The sequence below is a fragment of the Loxodonta africana genome, chromosome 3 (assembly GCF_030014295.1).
Source record: "Loxodonta africana isolate mLoxAfr1 chromosome 3, mLoxAfr1.hap2, whole genome shotgun sequence".
Classification (NCBI taxonomy): Eukaryota; Metazoa; Chordata; class Mammalia; order Proboscidea; family Elephantidae; genus Loxodonta; species Loxodonta africana.
The window spans coordinates 7,030,592-7,050,550 of record NC_087344.1 but is presented as its reverse complement, the minus strand read 5'-3'; the positions used below and the strand labels follow the sequence as shown (position 1 = coordinate 7,050,550).

Below are 19,959 nucleotides of genomic sequence, written 5' to 3'. Positions count from 1 at the left end.
AAGTCTATCACACAGGTGGGGAGCCCTGGTGGCAGAGTGGTTAAGAGTTCCTCTGCTAACCAGAAGGTTGGCAGTTTGAGTCCACCAGCCAGCCGCTCCTTGGAAACCCTATGGGCCAGTTCTACTCTGGCCTATAGGGTCACTATGAGTCAGAATCGACTCCACGGCGGCAGCAGGTATCACAGAGGTGATGTTGGGTCCTCCGTGGTGCACTGGACCGGGAAGCATGGGATGGTGATATCTTTCATCGTGAGTGACATTAACTTTGCTCACCGGGCTAAGGTGATGTCTGTCCAGCTTCTCCTCTAAGCTCACTGTTTTCCTCTTTGTAACTGATAAGTAGGAGCCCTGGTGGCGCAATGGTTAAGTGCTCCGCTGCTAACCGAAAGGCTGGCCGTCCAAAAGCACCCACCGGCTCCTGAGAGAAAGACCTTGTGATGTGATTCCTTAAAAATTACAGCCTAGGAAACCCTATGGGGAGTTCTACCCTGCCACATGGGATCACAAAGAGTCGGAATCCACTCAACGGCACCCAACAACAAATAATAAGTATCTTGGGAGGAAACACTCTGAAGCTTTGCAAATATCCTGTTATTCATCACGCTTTCTCCCACTAAATTTTAGCATCCATCCAAGGATCTTGCATATGAGGTGCTTCCCTAGGGATGATCTTCTTTTTCCCTCATTCATTCTGCACTTATTCACTGGAAGAGCTGCAAGGTCAACCCCACAACTAGCAACTGGGGGTACACCGGGTCCTGAGCCCAGGGCACCGACCCTCCGTGGCTTTCCCGCCAGTAAGGGCGCCCCTTCCTAGCCCCGCCCCCAAGATGGCCGCCCAGGCGGGCGGAGGAGGCGGGGCGGCCCCAGGTCACGTGTCCCGGGCGCCGACGTGGCCTCCGCTGAACGCCCCACGTGTCCCTACCGCGCCCCGTCCGCCGCCCTTGTCTAGTCGACCCGTTCCCAAGATGGCGGCGCCCAGGGGAAGGAGGAACGGTAGCGCAGGAGCGAGCATGTGGGGCGCTCTGCTGCTGGCGGCCGTGGCGCTGAGGTCGGTCGAGGCGGTGTCCGAGCCCACAACGGTGGCGTTTGACGTGCGGCCCGGCGGCGTCGTACACTCCTTCTCCCACAGCGCGGGCCCTGGGGTACGTACCGCCGCCTCCCGGGGAAACTGAGTGATGGCTGCCGGGGGCGGGTCTCGGGAAGGGGTGCAGGCCTTGGGGCGGGGCCTGAGGAGGGAGCGCGGTCTTTCAGGGGGCGGGGCTTCCCGATAGGGAGGGGCCGTGGCCACCAGCCTCAGTTCCTGTACCACCTACAGGGCCGTTTCCAAGGCGTGGGTCACCCCTCACCAGCCCAATGTCCCACCAGAGCAATCCCCAAGACTAGGGGGCCAGGCAAGTCCGCGGCCCGTGGAAGGCTAGGCAGACCCAGCGGTGGGGAACGATGGGAGCCGGCCGACGAGCTGGGAGGCTTCGAGGATTTCCCTCCAGGCCCTCTTGTTGTGTGTTCTCTCGTTGTGTATTGTGTGTGCAGTGGGTTCCGACTTATAGCAATCCTATAGAACAGAGTAAAACTGCCCCGTAGGGCTTCCTAGGCTGTAAGGTGGCACAGTGGTTGCGAGCTCGGCAGCCAACCAAAAGATGGGCAGTTCGAATCCACCAGCTGCTCCTTGGAAACCCTGTGGGGCAGTTCTACTCTGTCCTATAGGGTCGCTATGAGTCAGAATCAACTGGACAGCAGTGGGTTTTTTTTTTTTTTTCTTTGTTTTTCTAATCTTTATACGAGATTTCAGAGCGGTCGGGTGGGTTCAAACCACCAACCTTTCGTTTAGCAGCAGAGCACGTAACCGTTGGGCCACAGGTCAGTCCCCCTGCAGCTCAGATCAGGGAGGAAGTGGACGGACGTTGCTTCCTCCTTCCCTTGCACAGAATACCTTGCCTTTTTCCTCGAGGTGGCGTCAGTGCTCAGAAGAGCAGTTAACCTGCAGTCAGCAGGCCTGGCCCTAGCCGGGACTTGTTGGAGAAATCACTTCCTTTCTCAGTTGCTGTTTCCCTGCTGGTAAAATGGTATCACTAGCTACTGTGTGTTGCGTACTTCCTTATACCCAGGTATTATGCTCAATGGTTTATATGTCAGCCCCATTTTACCAGTTAAAAACCAGTTGGTGTCCAGTTGACTCCACCTCAGAGCAACCGCGTATGTGTCAGAGTAGAACTGCCTGATTTTTTGGAAGTAGATTGCCAGGCCTTTCTTCCTGTGAGCGGACTCAAATCTCCAACCTTTTGGTTAGGAGCCAAGTTCGCTAACCATTTGTACCACCCGGGGATTCCAAGACTCATTTTACGGATATGTAAACAGAGGCTCAGAGAGGTTTTCACTTTCCCAGAGTCCATTGGCAGAGCAGAGGGAGGCCCCCAGGTGTCCCTGCTTCCAGAGCCTGTGTTCCTAGACGGGTGGTTGCTCTAGGGTGACCTCTCCCTTCCTGTTCTTTATTCCCCAGGTGCCACATGGGTTGTTTCTTCTGGGGTTCACTGGCAGGGACGCGGGCAGGGGAGTTTGAGGCCTGCAGCCACCGGCAGGCCTCGCAGGACTGGTCTCCAGGAACGTCAGCCAGAGGAATCATGGTCCCCCTCTGTTCACCTGAGTATAAGTGCTCAAAAGGGGGGGTCTTGCTTGACTGCAACATCATGCTCAGGGTCTCAGGAGTCCTGAGGCCCTGGGCCCTGAGCATCACCGCCTACCAAGCCTTTCTTTTTCCCTCCCTTCTCTAGGACAGATCAGGGTCTCAGGAGTCCTGAGGCCCTGGGCCCTGAGCATCACCGCCTACCAAGCCTCTCTTTTTCCCTCCCTTCTCTAGGACAGATCAGGGTCTCAGGAGTCCTGGGGCCCCGGGCCCTGAGCATCACCGCCTACCAAGCCTTTCTTTTTCCCTCCCTTCTCTAGGACAGATTTACCTGCACGTTCACCTACGCTTCTCAAGGAGGGACCAATGAGGTGAGTTATTCCAAACCAAAGTTCAGACATACATCCACCTTCACACAGAGACACTCCAGGTGACAGTGGGGCTGGGTCACCCGTTCATTAACATACACTCAATGAACTATTCTTGCTTAACCAGAAAAAGAGAGGGTGCTCGATTTAAATAGAGATTATAGTGTCTACTCACCCTCCCCGCCGCCACCCCGCTCCCCCAGTGAGCAAACGTGTGGCCAGAGGGACGGATAAGAGGACTCTCATGCGCCCTCTGCCTCAGCTCTGACTCATAGTGACCCTGTAATACAAGAGAACGAAATGTTTACTGGTCCTGCATCGTTCTCCTCAACTTTGCGGGGCCTGAGCCCATCGTTGCTGCCCTCGTGCCCGCCCAGCTCACCGAGGGTCCCTCACCCTCGATGGCCCGCTGCTTCACCAAACATCATGTCCACCTCCATCAATTGACCCCTCCTGTTGATGTGCCCAAAGCAAGTTGGACAGTGTTCTGTTGTGATCCATAAGGTTTTCATTGGCGTATTTTTCAGAAGTAGATCGCCAGGCTTTTCTTCACAGTCTGTCTTAGTCTGCAGATTCTACGGAAACCTGTCTACCGTAAGTGACCCTTCTGGTGTTTGACATACCAGTGGCATAGCTTCCGGCATCACGGCAACACGCAAGCCATCACAGGACAAAAAGCTGCCAGATGGGTGGTGGGAGCCTTTATAGAGGTGTTGTATTAGTCTGGTGATCTAATTCCAAAGAGTCAGCCATCGAAAGCCCAATGGGGGAAAAGTCCCCGTGGAGCACAGTTCTACTCCGACACACCTGGGGTTGCCATGAGTCAGAATCTATTCAATGGCAACTGCTTTGGGGTTTTTTGGTTATTAGTCAGCCAGATGGTGCAAATGGTTAATATGCTCTCCTGCTAACTGAAAGGTGGGAAGTTTGAGTCCATCCAGAGGCACCACAGAAGAAAAGCCTGGCAACCTACTTCCAAAAACTCCACCATTGAAAACCTTATGGAATATAGGTCTCCTCTCTACCTTGCTTTTGGCGGTGGATACGTGACTGTTTGCATTTGTCAAAACTCACAAATATTTATGCTAAAATGAGTACATTTCACTATGCATTAATTAATAAAAAATCATGTTCTTGTTGTTGTTAGGTGCCATCGAGTCGGTTCCGACTCATAGCGACCCTGTGCACAACAGAACGAAACACTGCCCGGCCCTGCGCCATCCTCACAATCGTTGTTATGCTTGAGCTCATTGTTGCAGCCACTGTGTCAGTCCACCTCGTTGAGGGTCTTCCTCTTCTACTGACCCTGTACTTTGCCAAGCATGATGTCCTTCTCCAGGGACTCATCCCACCTGATAATATGTCCAAAGTGTGTAAGACGTGGTCTCGCCATCCTTGCCTCTAAGGAGCATTCTGGCCTCACTTCGTCCAAGACAGATTTGTTCGGTCTTCTGGCAGTCCATGGTGTATTCAATATTCTTCACCAACACCACAACTCAAAGGCGTCAACTCTTCTTCTGTCTTCCTTATTCATTGTCCAGCTTTCACATGCATATGATGCGATTGAAAATACCATGGCTTGGGTCAGGCGCACCTTAGTCTTCAGGATGACTGACATCTTTGCTCTTCAACACTTTAAAGAGGTCCTTTGCAGCAGATTTGCCCAATGCAGTGCGTCTTTTGATTTCTTGACTGCTGCTTCCACGGCTGTTGATTGTGGATCCAAGTAAAATGAAATCCTTGACAACTTCAATTTTTTTCTCCGTTCATCATGATGTTGCTCATTGGTCCAACTGTGAGGATTTTTGTTTTCTTTATGTTGAGGTGTAATGCATACTGAAGGCTGTGGTCTTTGATCTTCAGTAGTAAGCGCTTCAAGTCCTCTTCACTTTCAGCAAGGAAGTTTGTGTCATCTGCGTAACGCAGGTTGTTAATGAGTCTTCCTCCAATCCTGATGCCCCGTTCTTCTTCATATAGTCCAGCTTCTCGGATTATCTGCTCAGCATACAGACTGAATAGGTATGCTGAAAGAATACAACCCTGACGCACACCTTTCCTGATTTTAAACCACGCAGCATCCCCTTGTTCTGTTGAACGACTGCCTCTTGGTCTATGTACAGATTTCTCATGAGCACAATGAAGGGTTCTAGAATTCCCATTCTTCGCAGTGTTCACCATAATTTATAATGTTCCACAGAGTTGAATGCCTTTGCATAGTCAATAAAACACAGGTAACATCTTTCTGGTATTCTCTGCTTTCCACCAAGATGCGTTATGCCACCCCTCGTTCCACGTCCTCTTCTGAATCTGGCTTGAATTACTGGCAGCTCCCTGTCGATATACTGCTGCAACCGTTTTTGAATTATCTTCAGTGAAATTTTACTTGCACGTGATATTAGTGATGTTATTCAATAATTTCCACGTTCTTTTAGATCACCTTTCTTTGGAATGGGCACAGCTGTGGATCTCTTTTAGTTCATTTGGTTGGCCAGGTAGCTGTCTTCCAAATTTCTTGGCATAGACGAGTGAGCACCTCCAGCGCTGCATCCGTTTGTTGAAACATCTCAATTGGTACTCTGTCAATTCCTGGACCCTTGTTTTTCGCCAGTGCCTTCAGCGCAGCCTGGACTTCGTCCTTCAGTACCATCGGTTTGTGGTCATATGCTGCCTCCTGAAATGGGTGAACATCAACCAGTTCTTTTCGGTGCATTGACTATGGATTCCTTCCATTTTCTTTTGATGCTTCCTGCATTGTTTAGTATTTTGCCCATAGAATCCTTCAATATTGCAACTCGAGGTTTGCATTTTTTCTTCAGTTCTTTCAGCTTGTAAATGCCGAGTGTGTTTTTCCCTTTTGGTTTTCAAACTCCAGGTGTTTGCACGTGTCATTGTAATACTTTACTTTGTCTTCTCAAGTTGCCCTTTGAAATAAATCCTCTGTTCAGCTCTTTTATTTGTTTCTTCCATTCGCTTTAGCTACTCGATGTTCGAGAGCAAATTTCAAAGTCTCTTTTGACATCCATTTTGGTCTGTTCTTTCTTTCCTGCTTTTTTAATGGTCTGTTGCTTTCTTCATGTACAATGTCCTTGATGTCATCCCACAACTCATCTGGTCTTCAGTCATTAGTGTTCAGTGCGTCAAATCTGTTTTTGAGAGGGTCTCTAAATTCAGGTGGGATACACTCATGGTCATACTTCGGCTCTCACTAACTTGTTTTAATTTTTTTCAGCTTCAACTTGAACTTGCATATGAGCAGTTAATGGTCTGTTCCGCAGTCGGCCCCTGGCCTTGTTCTGATGGATAATATTGAGCTTTTCCATCGTCTCTGTCCACAGGCGTAGCCAGTTTGAGGCCTGTATATTCCATCTGGCGAGATCCACATATACAGTTGCCATTTATTTTGTTGAAAAAAGGTAGCTTCAGTGAATAAGTCGTTGGTCTTGCAAAATTCTGTCATGCAATCTCCGGCATCATTTCTATCACCAAGGCCGTATTTTCCAACTACTGATCCTTCTTGTTTGTTTCCAACTTTCTCTTTCCAGTCATCGCTAATTAACATTACATCTTGATTTTAAGTTTGATCAGTTTGAGACTGCAGAAGTTGGTAAAGATCTTCGATTGTTTCATCTTTGGCATTGGTGGTTGGTACGTAAATTTGAATAATAGTCGTATTAACTGGCCTTCCTTGTAACCCATTGCTGTCGAGTTGATTCCAACTTTTAGTGACCCTATAGGACAGAGTAGAATTGCCCCAATAGCGTTTCCAAGGAATGGCTGGTGGATTTGAACTGCCAGCCTTTTGGTTGGTAGCTGTAGCTCTTAACCACTGAGCCACCAGGGCTCCAGTCTTCCTAGTAAGCATATGGATAGTATCCTATTACTGGCAGTGTTATACTTAAGGATAGATCTTGAAATGTTCTTTTTGACGAAGAATGTGATGCTGTTCACCTTCAATTTGTCATTCCCATCATACTGACTGTGTGATTGTCCAATTCAGAATGGCCAATACCAGCCCATTTCAGCTCACTAATGCCCTGGATATCATTCTTTATGCTTTGCATTTCATTTTTGATGACTTCCAATTTTCCTAGATTCATACTTTATATATTTCACATTGCAGTTACTAATGGATCTTTACAGCGGTTTCTTCTCATTTTGAGTCGTGCCACATCAGCAAATGAAGATCCCAAAAGCCTGACTCCATCCACGTCATTAAGGCCAACTCTGCTTTGGGGAGGCAGCCCTTCCCAGTCATATTTTGAGTGGCTTCTAACCTGAGGGGCTCATCTTCTGCCACTCTACCAGACAGTGTTCTGCTGCTACTCATAAGGTTTGTCACTGGCCAGTTTTTTTTAGAAGTAATTTGCCAGTTCTTTCTTCCTAGTCTGTCTTAGGCTGGGAGTTTCACTGAAGTCTGTCCACCATGGGTTACCTTGGTGGTAATTTTTTTTTGGAAGCAAATTTGAGTTTTATTCTGATTCAGATGTGGGGATCTATTTGCATTGGTTAGCTAGCCTGTGGTGCTTTGTCTTCGAGCCCAGGAACTTTGTCCAGCAAGGTGTTTGGCTGTGTCCAAGAAGTTGCCCTGACTGTGCCCCTTGTGTGCTCTATTGTCTATACTGATATATAGGTAGCAGCTACAACTGATGCATGTAGAAATATCCACCACCAAACCTATATGTACAGGCGGGTGTGCTCCTTTACACCCACCCACACCTCTTCTCAGATCTAGCTAGCTAAGTGTCCACTGGCAAATTAAAAAAAAAAACACTGCTGTTGAGTCAGTGCCGACTCATAGGGACCCTGTAGGGCAGAGTAAAACTGCCCCATGGGGTTTCCAAGACTGTTAATCTTTACTGAAGCAGACTGCCACATCTTTCTCCCGTGAGCGGCTAGTGGATTTGAACTACCAGCCTTTCAGTTAGCAGCCAAATGTTGAACCGCTGTGCCACCAGGGCTCCTTCGCAAATTAGTGTCTGTTAATACTATTGCTGAAGGATTGTCTGTGCTATAGAAGTTATTACTGTTGCCCTTAGTTCTTGCATTCTTTTCAGTGTTGACCCATGCCTTGGTCGTGTTGTGCTGACTTCCCCCATATTGTGTCTTGCCTTTCGTGTCACCAAAGTTAACACGCATCTTCTATCTATTTGATATTTTTTCCTGCACCTTCCATCCCTGGTAATCATCAAATCAAGTTGTGTTTTTTTTTTTTTTCCATATGTAATTCTTTTTTTGTTCCTTTATAATAGTGGTCTCATACAGTATTTGTCCTTTTGTGATTGACTTTATTTCACTCAGCATAATGCTTCCAAGTTTATCTGTGAGATGTTTTGCGGATTGGTCACTATTCTTTAACGTTGCGTAGTATTCCATTGTGTGTATGTGCCCCAGTTTGTTCATCCATTCATCTGTTGATGGGCACTTAGGTTGTTGCCATCTCTTTGCCATGGTGAATAATGCCGCAGTGAACATGGGTGTGCGTGTGTCTATTTGTGTGACAGCTCTTATTTGTTATATACCTAAGAGTGGGATTGCTGGGACCCTGCTGGTATTTGACGTACCAGTGGTGTAGCTTCTCGCGTCACAGCAACACGCGAGCCACCACAGTATGACAAACTGACAGATGAGCAGTGGCCCTGCTCTGTACACTTAATTCAGAGAAGAAGGATCATACAATATTTGTCCTTTTGTGTCTGCCCTTTTTTGCTAGCATAATGTTTTCAAGGTTCATCCATGTCGTAGCATGTACCAGAATTTCTTTGCTTTTTCTGGCTGAATAGTATTCCATTGTGTGGACGGACCACACTGTGTTTCTCCGTCATCAGCTGATGGACACTTGGGCTGTTTCTCTCTTTTGGCCATTGTGAATAGTGCTGTTGGGAGCACTGGTGTATAAGTGTCATCTGTCTGAGTCCCTGTGTTGTCAACATACATTTTTTTTTTTTTAGATTAATTATTATTGTGCTTTAAGTGAAACTTTACAAATCAGGTCAGTCTCTCATACAAAAATTTACATACACCTTGCTATACACTCCTAATTGCTCTCACCCTAATGAGACAGCATAGTCCTTCCCTCCACTCTCTCTCCTCGTGTCCATTCGGGCAGCTTCTGGCTCCCTCTGCCCTGTCATCTCCCCTCCAGACAGGAGATGCCAACATAGTCTCATGTGTCTACTTGATCCAAGAAGCTCGTTCTTCACCAGTATCATTTTCCATCCCATATTCCAGTCCAATCCCTGTCTGAAGAGTTGGCTTTGGGAATGGTTCCTGTCTTGGGGTAACAGAAGGTCTGGGTACCATGGCCTCCGGGGTCCTTCTAGTCCCAGTCTGACCATTAAGTCTGCTCTTTTTACGGGAATTTGGAGTCTGCATCCCACAGCTCTCCTGCCCCCTCGGAGGTTCTCTCTTGAGTTCCCTGTCAGGACAGTCATTGGTTGTGGCCGGGCACCATCTAGTTCTTCTGGCTGCAGGCTGTTGTAGCCTCTGGTTTATGTGGCCCGTTCTGTCTCTTGGGCTCATAATTACCTTGTGTCTTTGGTGTTCTTCGTTCTTCCTTGCTCCAGGTGGGTTGAGACCAATCGATGCATCTTAGATGGCTGCTTGCTAGCGTTTAAGACCCAGACGCCACTCTCCAAGGTAGGATGCAGGACGTTTTCTTTTTTTTCTTTTTTATTGTGCTTTAACTGAAAGTCTACAAATCAAGTCAGTCTCTCATACAAAAATCTATATACACCTTGCTATATACTCCTAATTGCTCTCCGCCTAATGAGACAGCCCCCTCCTTCCCTCCACTCTCTCTTTCCATGTCCATTCCACCAGCTTCTAAACCCCTCTGCCCTCTCATCTCCCCTCCAGATAGGAGATGCCAACCTAGTCTCAAGTGTCTACTTGATTCAAGAAGGTCACTCTTCACCAGCATCATTTTCTGTCCCATTGTCCAGTCCAATCCCTGTCTGAAGAGTTGGCTTTGGGAATGGTTCCTGTCCTGGGCTAACAGGAGGTCTGGGGGCCATGACCACTGGGGTCCTTCTAGTCTCAGTTAGACCATTAAGTCTGGTCTTTTTATGAGAATTTGAGGTCTGTATCCCACTGCTCTCCTGCTCCTTCAGGGCTTCTCTGTTGTGTTCCCCGTCAGGGCAGTCATCGGTTGTAGCTGGGCACCATCTAGCTCTTCTGGTCTCAGGCTGATGTAGTCTCTGGTTTATGTGGCCCTTTTTGTCTCTTGGGCTCATAATTACCTTGTGTCCTTGGTGTTCTTCATTCTCCTTTGATCCAGGTGGGTTGAGGCCAATTGATGCATCTTAGATGGCCCCTTGCTAACGTTTAAGACCCCAGACACCACTCACCGAAGTGGGATGCAGAATGTTTTCTTAATAGATTTTATTATGCCAGTTGACCTAGATGTCCCCTGAAACCATGGTCCCCAAACCCCCACCCCTGCTATGCTGGCCTTCGAAGCATTCAGTTTATTCAGGAAACTTCTTTGCTTTGGGTTTAGTCCGGTTGTGTCGACCTCTCCTGCATTGTGTGTTGTCTTTCCCTTCACCTAAAATAATACTTTTCTACTATCTAACCAGTGAAAGGCTCTCTCCCTCCCTCCCTCCCTGTCTCATAACCATCAAAGAATATTTTCTTCTCTGTTTAAGCTATTTCTCCAGTTCTTATAACAGTGGTCTTATACAATATTTGTCCTTTTGCAGCTGACTAATTCCACTCAGCATAATGTCTTCCAGATTTCTCCATGTTATGAAATGTTTCATGGATTCATCATTGTTCTTTATTGATGTGTAGTGTTTCATTGTCAACATACATTTTTAAAAAACGTTTAAGTATTTGCCTCCTCTTCAAGAACTTCAATAAGAGCTCTAGAAAATGGTCCTGAAGGTATTTTACAAGATGAAACCATTTCTGGGTGCTCAGAGGCTTCGGACTTCGGAGCTGCGGGCAGGTGTTTTTACATGGGGAGGGGGAGGCAGGATGCTGAGTTGCTGTCCCTTATCCTGCAAGTATGATTGCTTCCCGCATTTGTGCTCGAAGGCAAAACACATCTAAGTGACCATTGACTCCCATTATAATTAACGTAAAGATGGCCATGTTTCTGTTAATGAAAAAGCCCCCGTGTTGTACTGAGAATCCCAGTTGTCTGTGCCCATTATTACTCCTGGGAGATTACTTTAAACTGTCACTTTACTAGCAAAACCCACAGATGCCTCAGGCCACCTGGTAGAACACAGCAGTGGTTTCCCATTCTTGTTTGGCCAGGTTTTTCAAGGCTTTTGAAAATTAGAAGTCTGGTAGGTAGCACTGTGTTTTGCGGAGTCCCTGGGTGGTGTGAATGGTTAAGCGCTTGACTACTAACCCAAAGGTTGGCAGTTCAAACCCACCCAGAGACGCCTCAGAAGAAAGGCCTGGCAATCTACACCTGAAAGGTCACAACCTTGAAAACCCTACAGAGCAGTTCTGCTCTGCACATATGGGGTTGCCACGAGTCAGCACCATCTCAAAGGCAGCTGGATTATTTGTTTTTTTGTTTTTTGGTGCAGTGTGTTCTGGAATGTGTGTCTGAGGGCCTTGGTGTGCCAGGCCTGGGCGTAGGTGGCTGGACTCAGCCACAGCAGACCGAACAGTTTGCTCATCTTGGGGAATTAGAAATAGCCTGTAAACTCGCTGAGAAAGCCTGGCGCGGCGAGCTGTGTCCTGGACTGACCCGTGCTCTTCTTCTCTCCCCAGCAGTGGCAGATGAGCCTGGGGACCAGCGAAGATCATCAGCATTTCACCTGCACCATCTGGAGGTGAGCGGCGACCCCGTGATGGAGGGGTCTCCCCTCAGCTGCAGCTGGCTTTGGCCTGTGTGTGGCCTGGCTGCGTGGTACCCCAGCACCAGGGAGGCAAGATGGACAGGTCAGCAGCGCAGGCAGGCAAGCAGGCTCTGTGCTATCCTGGGGGCTCCGGGGAGGGGGACAACCAGGGAGGGCTCCCCTAGAAAGCACATCGGCACCAAGGCTGAGAGGAGATGGAGAAGGTTGGAGAAGACTGTCTCAGGCTGCAGGTACTGCCAGGTCAGCACTCCATGTTTAAAGAAGGAGAAGGAGCTCAGAGGCCAGACCACACAGCAAGAGAGGCCAGAGAGGGGGCCAGCCAGTCAGGGAGGGGCCCAGTGTCTCACAGCGAGGTGGACCCCACCGTCTGGCAGCACCAAGTCACCAAAGGACTTTTCTTTCTTAACTAAGATAAAATTCACCCTTTTAAAGTGAACATTTCAGTGGTTTTTATATATTCATAGAGTTGTGCACCCATCACCACTAGTTCCAGAACATTCCATCTTCGCAAAAAGTAACCTCTCATGCCCACTGGTGGTCACTCCCCTTTCTCTGCTGCCGCCAAGCCTATGTTGTCGCGAGTTGATTCCAACTCATAGCGACCCCATGTAACAGACTAGAACTACCCTATGGGATTTTCTGGGCTTTATGGGAACCAGGTCTTTTCTCCTGCGGAGCCGCTGGGTGGGTTTGAACTGCCAGAGTTTTGGTTAGCAGCTGAGCATTTAACCATTGTGCCACCAGGGCGCATTTCTCTAAGCCTTAAAAACCTGAAAAACACTTTGCCTTTGAGTGGATTCTAACTCACAGCGACCCTGTAGGACAGGGTAGAACTGCCGCGTAGGGTTTCCAGGGAGCAGCTGTTGGATTGTAACTGCCAATCCTCTGGTTAGCAGCCGTAGCTCATAACCACTGCACCACTGGGACGCCCCCAAGCCTTAAGCCACCACTCATCTACTTTCTGTCTGTCTGGATCTGCCTGTTCTGAACATTTCGTATAAACGTATTCATAGAAGACCTTTTGTGTCTGGCATCTTTCTTCCACTCAGTGTAACGCTTCCAAGGCCTACCTACGTTATAGCAGTGTCAGTGCTTCACTTCTTTTTATGGCTGAAGAACAGGCCACGGGAGCTCTGGAAGCCCAGCGGTGAAGCATTCGGCCGCTAACCAAAAGATAGGCAGTTCAGATCCACCAGCTGCTCCTTGGGAACCCTATGGGGCAGCTCTGCTCTGTCCTGTAGGATTACTATGAGTGGAACTTGACTCAACAGCAATGGGTTTTTTAATATACCATTGTCACCAAAGGGCATTAAACATGGATGTGCCATGGTCAGGTTGCTCCGGCTGGCCTGTGGAGAAGCAGCTGGAAATGGCAGATCAGAGGTGGGGAGGCCCATCAGGAGGCTGTTGTGGTTGCCTGCACACAGGTCATGGCTCTGGGGATGGAGGAGGACACCCAGGTTGAGAGCTGTTAGCAATGAGGTCACTGTCAAGGGGTCAGCGAGTGATCACGCTGAGGGGGGAAGGCAGAGGGAAGCAGGAGCCAGGGCAAAGTCCCGGGTCAGCCTTGGGCAGCTGGGTGGTGACGGTGCCAGGTTGTCACTGGGAGGAGCAGGGGACAGTGACAAGTGAGATACGTGAAGGCAGGGCTGGGGGAGACGGGGGATTGGAGGCATGGAGGCCCAGAGGAGGCTGCGGCATGAGGCGTCCCTGGGGGTTGTGTCCTGCAAGGCGAGGGCCTGGCGGGCCTGCGGGAGCCCAGCACACTCCCCCAAAGCTGCCTGGAGCCTGCCTGCCTTCAGGTGGTTCTGTCACCAGAGTGTTCTCTTTGAGCAAAACCTGCTGGTTTTTAGCTTTTTGCGGATCGCAGACCTCTGAGAATCAGGTGAAAGTTGGCCACTCTGTCTCCCCAAAATGGCAAACACACGCAGCAGCTGCCCACAAGGGCCCTGGGCCACTCTCTAATGTCTGTCTGGGGTCTGTCCTTGTGTGAGGATGATGCACACATTCACACAGTGGGACCCACTGTCCCTGCCTGCCACCAGCCCCCTCAGGCCCTGCCACATACACCTGCCCCACTCCGGGCTCCTCAGGTCCTACTATCCAGGCCTGCCCTTCCAAGCTCCTGAGACCTACCCCATCCCACCCCTCACGTCACCCCCAGTCATTCATTGTTCCCAGGCTTCGTCTTGTGGCCACATGCAGCTGTTCCCGGAATCCCAGTGTCTGAAGCAGGGCTTGATAAACAAATGGGGACTCAGGGAAGGCGGGAATGAGTGAGTAAGTGTGTGAGTGAATGAATGAGTGAGTATGAGTGAGTGAATCAATGAGTGGGTGAGTGAATGAATGAATCAATCAGTAAATGAATGAGTGAATCAGTGAGTAAGTGAATAGGTGAATAAGTGTGCAAGTGAGTGAGAGAGAGAAATGAATGAATAAACAAATGAGTGGGTGACTGAGTGAATCAATGAGTAAATGAATGAGTGGGTGAGTGAATGAATGAGAGGTCTGGGGGAGGGTTCCAGAAATTCATCAGATCCCCTGGGTTGGCAGCTCTAGAACAAATCGACCCATGCAATAAATATTTCTGGAATATTGATTGTACGCCTGACACCACTTAGTACAGGCACTTCGGGGGACACAGAAGAAGTCCAAGCCGTGGCCCCTCAGGGAACCAGGTTCACACAGGGAACAAACTCAGGCAGGGGGGCAACGAGAGAGCAGACCTGACAGCGTGGAGCCAAAGGACACCAGGCATTTTCATGGTGCTCACAGGCACCCCACGGTCTCCTGCACGATGCTTTATAGACAGCAGGAAGTTTGAGGGGAGATCGTTACCCACTCTGTTGGTGGCAGGCGAAGACCAGGGTAGTGCCGTCTCCAGCCCTGCTGAGAGAAGACCCTGTCGGTGCCGGCTTCCCTGGGCTCAGAGAGCAGCACTGGAGAGGCCAGGGCCAGGAGGCTGTGGGGGTCCTCTGCCCAGGGCCATCCATGTGTCCGACTTTGCAGGTGATTACAGGGAAATAACAGGGCACCCTCCATCCGGTCTGCAAACCGCCACCTCTCCCGGGGCGCCTGAGCACCAGCTCTCCGACAGCATCGAGGTGGGGCACCGACAGGGCCTTTGCCTGCAGCCTCATGTCGGACCCTCCTGGCGGCTCCCGGAGGACCTGTGTGGCCCGAAAGCTCTGCTGGACACAGGCCACCATGTGGTTGAGAGGAACCAGAACCAGTCGCCGTCAGGTCAACACCAACTCACAGCGACCCCACGTGTGTCAGGGTAGAACTGTGCTCCGTGGGGTTTTCAGTGGCTGACTCTTCCGAAGTGGATTGTCAGAACTTTCTTGCAAGGCACCTCTGGGTGGGACTTGTACCTCCAGCCTTTTAGTTAGTGGCTGTTATGGATTGAATTGTCTCCAGAAAATCTGTGTTGTAAATCCTAACCTTCTATGCCTGTGCTGGAGCCGTGGTGGCGCAATGGTTAAGCGTTCGGCTGCTAACCAAAAGGCTGGCAGCTCAGATCCACCAGCCACTCCTCGGAAACCCTGTAGAACAGTTCTACCCTGTCCTATAGGGTCACTATGAGTTGGAATCAACTCGATGGTAGTGGGTTTGGTTTGGGTTTATGCCTGTGGTTATAATCCCATTTGGAAATAGGGTTGTCTTTGCTGTGCCAATGAGACGGGATTAATGTACGGTGTATCGTGAGTCCATCTCTTTTGAGATATAAAAGAGATTAAACAAGCAAGCAAGAGAAGCAGAGATGGAGGAAGAGAGATGCCAAGCCATGTAAAGATCGTCCAGTAGCAGAAGCTCAGAAGAGACAAGGACCTTCTTCCAGAGCCAACAGAGAGAAAGCCTTCCCCTAGACCCGGCACCCTGAACTCAGACTTCCAGCTCCTAAACTGTGAGAAAAATTTCTGTTTGTTAAGGCTGCCCACTTGTGGTATTTCTGTTTTAGCGGCACTAGGTAACTAAGACAGTAGCCACCGAGTGCATTAATTATTTGCACCACCCAGGGACTCCCATCTGAGAGGAGGTCCAACCTCAATGGGCCTCCAGACTCTCAGATGGGGACTGACCTTCCATTAAACCAGGCCCAGGATAGTGACTGGGGCTTAGAGAATAATCCTGGAGGGCCTGGGCCCCTCCTTGTCCCACCAGCTGGGCCTCCCACGGCCACCACCTCCCTCCCTCCCACTGCCCCTCCATACCTGCACCTCTGCCTCAGGGCCTTCCGGCTCCCTGCTGCACACAATCTGTTCTCTGCAGGCAGCCAGATGGGGCTTTTCAAACCACAGACATACCCATTGCATTCTAACCTTCCATCAGCTGGAGAAGGACATGCTTGGTAAAGGGTCAGTGAAAAAGAGGAAGACCCTCAACCAGATGGATTGACACAATGACTACAACAATGGGCTTAAGCACAGCAATGATTGTGGGCCTGGCACAGGACTGGGCAGTGTTTCACTCTGTGATACACAGGGTCGCTGTGAGTCTGAACCGACTTGACAGCACCTAACAACAATAGTCAGGACACAAAGTGGGTCAGTGGTCGCCAAGGGCTGCAGGAGGGGACATAGGGAGGGGGGTGCAATAGATTACTTTTGTGTGTGGCCTTTCTAGCCAGGGTCTTGTGACTCCTACCCAGCTGATAGGGTGGGACTATGTGATAGGGTAATTGTGGCCCACTGAAGGGATTGGTCAGTTTTGCCATCCCGCTGGGCTTGAAATGAGCCACCCCAGAGGCAGGAGAGAGAAGACCCCACCACCACCGAGGAAGAACAGCCAGGAGCCAGCACGTCCTTTGGACCTGGGATCTCTGTGCTTAGAAGCTCCTGGAACCAGGAGACAGAGAGCAAGCTGTAACCCTGAAGACAGTGAGAAGAGGCAGCATTGACCTGGCAGCAGGAGATGGCAAGGTGGGCTCCCTGGCCCATGGAGAGAGAAAGCTGGGTGCCTTTGGGCAGAGGCCTGGGGCCAGGGGAGAGGTGCCTGCAAGCATGGCTGGGAAGAGGCTGTCCTGATGGAAGAACTGTATCCTGAGTGTCCCTGAGCCCGAATTGTAACCTGTCACTTCCCTCATAAAACCCATAATTGTAAGTGTGGTCTGTGGGTTCTGTGCAGCAGTCGCAATGAATTATCAAACCCAGCGGAGAGGTGGAGAGTGCCGTGGGAAGGACAGTTGGTGTCAAAGGTGGTAAAGACGGTGGAGAGAGGAGGCTTACGTGGCCTCCACCTTATAGGAGTCAGCCTTGAACTGTAGATCTGGGGTTAGAGGAGGTCAGGCACCACCTTCCATGCCATTTTTACAGCTTCTGGGGTGCTGAGCTTCTGTTTGGGGTGATGAAAACGTTTTGGAAATAGATAGCGGTGATGGTTCCACAACACAGTAAACGTAAGTAATGCCACTAAATTGTGCACTTAAAAACCATTCAGTGGCAAACTTCATACGTATTTTACCACAGTAACAACAAAAAAATACTCAGGAAATGAACACAGGGATCACAACTCAGAAGGGAAAAGAGACTTTCAAGAAACAAGCCAGAACATTTTGGCAAAGAGGAAGGAGGGGACGATGTGGAGGGGGCCCTGTCTGTCCCTCCCAGAGTCAGCCCCACTTGGAAAAAATGGTCTGGCTCTGAGAAGCAGGCATCAAAACAGCCGAAAGTAGCCCCGTGTCAGGCCCAGGCCCCAGCGCTGACCCCAGCCCACTGGCCCTGGCCCAAACCCCTTTTCCGTCCTGTCTTTGCAGACCTCAGGGGAAATCCTACCTCTACTTCACCCAGTTCAAGGCAGAGGTGCGGGGCGCCCAGATCGAATACGGCATGGCTTATGTGAGTACCGGCGATGTAAATCCTGGTTTTTAAAAAGTGTGTGTAAGAGACTGCCATGGTTGTATCATTTCTATAGTTATTACTAAAATTTTAAAAAATTGAATTCAATATCTTCCTGTTAGGATTTGTGGGAGGAACTCTGGTGGTGCAAACAGTGAAGGGCTTGGTTGCTAACTGAAAGGTTGGGGGTTCAGACACACCCGGCGGCTCCGTTGGAGTAAAAGGCCTGGCGATCTGCTCCCGTAAAGATTACAACCTAGAAAACCCTATGGGGCAGTTCTGCTCAGTCACATGGGGCCGCCATGAGTTGGAATCCACTCGACAGCACCCAACAGCAACAACAAAAATTTGTAGTGGAGACATGAAGTTTAAGCTTGCCGACAGTCTCGTAAGATGAATGAAGCAGCTTCTGTTGGATTCTCTTTTATGTGCTTCAGAAAATAGCATTCACCTTTTCTTAGTAAAAGAGCATGGGTCTTGTCTGTGTTCTCCGAAAAGCAAACACACTCATTTTCCTTCCTGATTAGAATGGCTGTCTTATAGTTCTCACTTGTTACGTTTTAGTCTAAAGCTGCGTCTGAAAGAGAAAGCGACGTTCCCCTGAAAAATGAGGAATTTGAAGTGACCAAAACAACAGGTACGTAAAGGTGGACCCCAGAGGTGGAGCTCAGTTACTTGAGCAGAGAGGGTGGTAGGAGAGAGAGCGATAACAGCACCCCCATCAGAGGGGACTGTGGGGCTGTTTAGTGAGGGGAGGCTGTCATAGGGCTGCTCTGGATTATAGACCAAGGGTCTGCAAACTTTCCCTGGAAAGGGCCAGAGAGTAAATATTTTGGGCTTGGCAGGCCTCTTATCCCTCACTCATAAGACTGTAGTGCCTGGGGCCTTTGTTATGTCCTCACCTGTAAGACTCTCAGTGCCTAGAGCCTTTATTCTGTCCTTCACCCATAAGACTCAGTGCCGGGGGCCTTTAACTGTTGGCGTCTTCTGCTGAGACTGCTCCGCTCCTCCTTGCCCATTCCCTTCTGTGGCCTCACCCCACACAGTAGGTGCAGGAGTCTAACGGTTTGGGAGTGCCGGGAGCCAGACAATGTGTCTCTTCTGTTGCAGTGGCCCACAGGCCTGGGGCCTTCAAAGCTGAACTTTCCAAGCTGGTGATTGTGGCCAAGGCATCCCACAGCGAGCTGTGACCATCAACTCTGAGGAGGCAAGGGCCTGGAGGACTGGCGCATTCCTCATTTCCTGGGGATACTCAGCTTTCTGCCCTGTCTGGAGGGATTCATGCAGCACTGAGGCACTGGGACCAAACTCAAAGGACCAAGAGGCCAGAGGACCTGCCAGGCCCCTTCCAGGCTCTCCAGAACCTTCCCCACCTGCCCCTCCTCTGTGCTTCCCAAATAGGAATCCCCATCTGAGACTCGGCTGCTTGTCCTTCTTACCAGGAGGGGCATTGAGGCTTGAGGAGGTTGGGTGTCACAGCTTTTCTGGAGCTGTCTTGTGTGCCCCCCAAGAGCTCAGGGATGCTCCCTAGGAGAACAGCCCCACATCACCCTGACCATCATGGGGCCCACAGCCCTCATTCGCTTCCAGGATGTTTTTCTTACAACTCACCCAGGGGACCACCTCTCAGATTGACTGGGAAGAAATGCAACATTCTTTGGTATTTAAATAAATAAGGCAGGGTTGAAAAGTAACCATAAATATGTAGCCTCTGGGGCTGGTGGCCTTCCAGCTAGGATGTGTAAAGCCGGAGGCTCTTGGGACAGCAGCCCCTTCGCTGCGGCCAGGGCAGGGGGCCCCTGGGGTGAGGGGCTTGGAGGGAAGGCACGCGTGCCCACTGCAGCCGAAAGAACAGGGGTGCTGCACAGCCAGAGGGCAGTGATCCCTGACAGGACTTCTCCAGGCAGAAATGGCAGTCCTGCCGAGGTGGTGGCCATGAACTTGAACTTGCTTCTGTGCAGCCCTGGGTGCCAGGCACGCGCTCGCTGTCTGCTCGGAGTTCATGGCCCTCAAAGTGCCCCCAGGCGCCACAGAGGGAGGGCACTTGGGGGCCGCCGTGGCATTCCCTATCAGAGATGGGAGAACGTGCCTCGCCACAACTCGAAGCATCCACCACAGTCTCCTGGGCCCTGTCCCCTTTGGTCCCCACTGCCCGTCCCTGGCCCACCACCACCATCAGTTGCTGTCAACCCCGACTCATGGCGACCCCACGTGTGTCAGATAGAACTGTGCTCCGTGGGGTTTTCCATGGATGATTTTTTAGAAGTAGATGGCCAGGCCTTTCTTCTGAGCTGCCTCTGGGCAGACTCGAA

General features: G+C 50.2%; 1 protein-coding gene across 2 annotated transcripts; it reads left to right on the top strand.

The window, feature by feature from the left end:
• The first annotated feature begins 935 nt into the window (after nt 1-935).
• On the top strand, nt 936-19,348 carry MYDGF (myeloid derived growth factor). Of its 2 annotated transcripts, XM_003421662.4 has the most exons (6): nt 954-1,145; nt 2,944-2,994; nt 11,722-11,783; nt 17,566-17,647; nt 18,212-18,284; nt 18,758-19,348. In XM_003421662.4, the coding sequence occupies exons 1-6, from the start codon at nt 969-971 to the stop codon at nt 18,835-18,837; spliced, it is 525 nt and encodes a 174-aa protein (XP_003421710.1). In that variant the 5' UTR covers nt 954-968; the 3' UTR covers nt 18,838-19,348. The 2 variants fall into 2 exon arrangements, 1 of the variants encoding a protein (XP_003421710.1); XR_010321174.1 differs by lacking the exons at nt 17,566-17,647; nt 18,212-18,284; nt 18,758-19,348 and adding an exon at nt 4,139-5,010 and having other exon boundaries at nt 936-1,145.
• Nucleotides 19,349-19,959: the final 611 nt, after the last annotated feature.